Source organism: Eucalyptus grandis, chromosome 10 (genome assembly GCF_016545825.1).
Source record: "Eucalyptus grandis isolate ANBG69807.140 chromosome 10, ASM1654582v1, whole genome shotgun sequence".
In the NCBI taxonomy this organism is placed as follows: Eukaryota; Viridiplantae; Streptophyta; class Magnoliopsida; order Myrtales; family Myrtaceae; genus Eucalyptus; species Eucalyptus grandis.
This window is the reverse complement of record NC_052621.1, coordinates 24,350,661-24,353,804: the sequence shown is the minus strand read 5'-3', so window position 1 is coordinate 24,353,804 and position 3,144 is coordinate 24,350,661. Positions and strand designations below refer to the sequence as shown.

The 3,144-nt window shown below is 46.7% G+C and overlaps 1 protein-coding gene across 1 annotated transcript; it reads left to right on the top strand.

Moving 5' to 3' along the window:
• The first annotated feature begins 1,790 nt into the window (after positions 1–1,790).
• LOC104423823 lies at positions 1,791–2,429 on the top strand. Its single transcript, XM_010036270.2, has one exon. It carries the CDS (start codon positions 1,791–1,793, stop codon positions 2,427–2,429), a length of 639 nt encoding a protein of 212 aa, XP_010034572.2.
• Positions 2,430–3,144: the final 715 nt, after the last annotated feature.

Sequence of the window (3,144 nt, the reverse complement as noted above, 5' to 3'; positions counted from 1 at the left end):
AAAGAAGTGTTGGAGCTGTGTCTTAGTCTGCTGCTGATGTTCTATCGTTTTTTTTATTATTTAGTCAAGTTTATTTGTTAGGTGGTTGGTTTGTTAGCTATTTTCTAGGAAGTGGAACAGTTCTGTTTTGCATGTTTGTGTGCAGTTCCAAAAGAGATTCTTAATTAGCTTGTACTTGATAGTTTTTATTTTATTTTATTTTATTAATGTTGAATGGAGTTCATCATTCCTTCTCTCTCTGTGTAACTTGAAGTTCGTAAGAATTAGCTATTATATCAGCTATAACAGTGGTATCGAAGCCTTTGTGGGATCTTAAGGGACTATGAAGTGAGGGTAAGTGAGTGAAGACTACTTCCAATCTGCAAAGAAAAGCTGATGGAGGTAGGTTTGAGTGGATTCTTTGTAATGGCTACTCCAGTCTTTACTGGGGAAAATTATCAAGCTTGGGTTATTAGGGGCCTGTATGGCAACGTTTCTGTTCTCTCAATTTCTGTTCTTTTGTTCCCCGAAACAAAAAAAAAAATAAATCTATTTGGCAATGCCAATTTATTTTCTATTCCCTAGAAAAAAAAAGTAGCCGGGGAAAATGTTTGGAACATAAACAAGAAACAAAAAAAAAGTAACTTCTTGTTCTTGAGAACAATTTCTAGAAATAAATTCATTTTTTCTTTTCCATTTTTCTTTTGTTCTTCTTCCTTGTTTTAGCCATCGCTAGCTCCTTTGTTAATTGCCGACCACCTCCAATTGCACGTGGCCATCATCGGCCGACCGTTGGCTGTCGCCACCTGACCATCGGCGAACATTGTCACTGCCGCCGCTCGATTGTCGCCAGTCTGTCGGCTGCTGTCGCTTGACCGTCGGCGATCGTTATCGTCGTTGCCGCCCAATCGTCGTCATTGTAACCCTTGATTGCCAGCGACCATCATTGTTGTCGCCCACAACCCATCGACCACCCCTGCCAACCGACGACAGCCACAGATCGTCGCTCGACCATCGCACGATAGCCACACCATAGTCGCACGATAGTTGCCTGACCACCGCACGACAGCCGCACCATAGCCACACGATTGCTGCTGGACTACCACACGATAACCACACGACAGCCGCTCGATCGCTGCATGACAGTCGACCGTCGTCGTCGACCGCCACCCACAACCCACCGACCGTCGTCCTCTCCTGTGGCTGGCGGTTAGTGGGTTGTGGGCGGCGGTCGTGCAGTGGCGATTGGTAGTTGGCAGCGATAGGCGGTGGTCATGTGGCAGCTAGCGGCAGCTAGCGATCTGTGAGCAAGAAGAAAAAACGAATAAATACAAAAATTTATAAATCACACCTAATGCATTTTTATTCTTTTTCTATTTTAAGAATAATAATTTTGTATCGTTACCAAACATATTATTTTACTCAGAAATTATTCCCCGGAGTAGAAATAAAAAAGAACTATTTCTGAAAAGAAACTGTTTCTCGGAGTAGAAGCGTTGCCATGCACACCCCAAGACTCTAGAAAGGTAGAGGCAGCGAAACATAAACCCATTCTACACGAGAAATGGCTTTAAATCCCAACATAGAGCTCAGCCAAACTGTTGGTCACGAGCCACAACAACAAACTTCTGACGATCGCCGAATCGAGGTTGAGACCAACGGTGGTGAAAACCTCCGTGAAGATGAGCCGAGGCTGTCTGAGTTTGAGTGGATCATCTCCATCAATAAGAACCTTGACCAAGCTAAGTAGGACCAAAGGGCACTTTCATGGGCAAAGCGGTCCATTTACCGGATCCCACACCATCTCAAGGATGGCAAGGAGAAGCCTTGCGTCCCCCAGATTGTCTCCCTCAGTCCGTACCATCACGGTGACGAGCACCTCCGCGAAGAAGGACAAGGATAAGTGGCGTGGCCTCGTGTGCATGCTCAGGCGCAAAAATCAAAAGATAGAGGACTATTTAGACGCGGTGAAGCGGGTCGAGGAGAGAGCTTGTGCCTGCTATGAGGGGACAATAAAGATGCGCAATGAGGAGTTTGTAATGATGATGGTTCTCGATGGGTGTTTTGTCATCGAGTTGTTCTGGGGATACTCCATGGGGTTTGATAAACTTGGTTACATTCCTAATGACCCCGTCTTCTCCTCGTCGCGGAGTTGGACGCACATTATCTTGCAGGACATGATCTTGCTCAAGAATCAGATCCAACTCTTCATTCTCGACCTGCTGTTTTGCCTTCGGCTTAGCCGACCTAACCAGGATGGGGTCTTGGCCAAGCTAGAGCTCCAGTTTTTCTACTCTCTGAGGCCAACAGACCGCCCCTTTAATTGCCTCGGTAGGAGAAAGCTGGAGTTTGACTCGTTACCCTTTGAGGGCGAGCTCCATTGCCTCGAATTGTTCTGGCGGAGCCTCTTGTACTCGGGCCTAAAGCCTGCAACAACCCAACAATCGTGACAAACTGGGCTATAGTTCATCCACTGCGTGATGGAGCTTCGAAAAAAGGGATCAAGTTCAAAAACATGGAGGGGGAGGGTTTCTAGAACATCCAATTTAAGGACGGGACCCTCGAGATTCCCGAACTTGTGATCTAGGATGCAACGAGGTTGCATTTCCCGTTTCTCCCAATTTTTATTCTTTTGTTCCCTGAAACTAAGAAAGAACAGAAATCCGTTTGGCAACGCCAATTTATTTTTCTATTCCCCAGAATAGAAAAGTAACTAGGGAATAGATTTGGAACAGAAACAAGAAACAATAACTTCTTGTTCCCGAGAACAATTTCTAAAAATAAATCCATCTTTTCTTTTCCATTTTCCTTTTGTTCTTCTTCCTTACTATAACCACCATTGGCTTCCCTGCCAATCGCCGACCACCTCCGGCTGCCCGCGACCATCGTCGTTGCCACTGCTCGATCGTTGTCAGCCGATCACCAACCGTCGTCGCATGACTGTTAGCGATCGTTATTGTCGTCGCTGCCCAACCGTCGTCACTACTGCCCTTGACTGTCAGAGGCCATCATCGCCACCGCCCACAACCCACGACCACCCCTGCCGGCTGATGATCGCCACGAATTGCCGCCTGATCGCCGCATGACAACTGCCTGACTGCCATACGACAGCTGCACCATAGTTACACGACAACCGCTCGACCGCCACACGATAGCTGCACGACA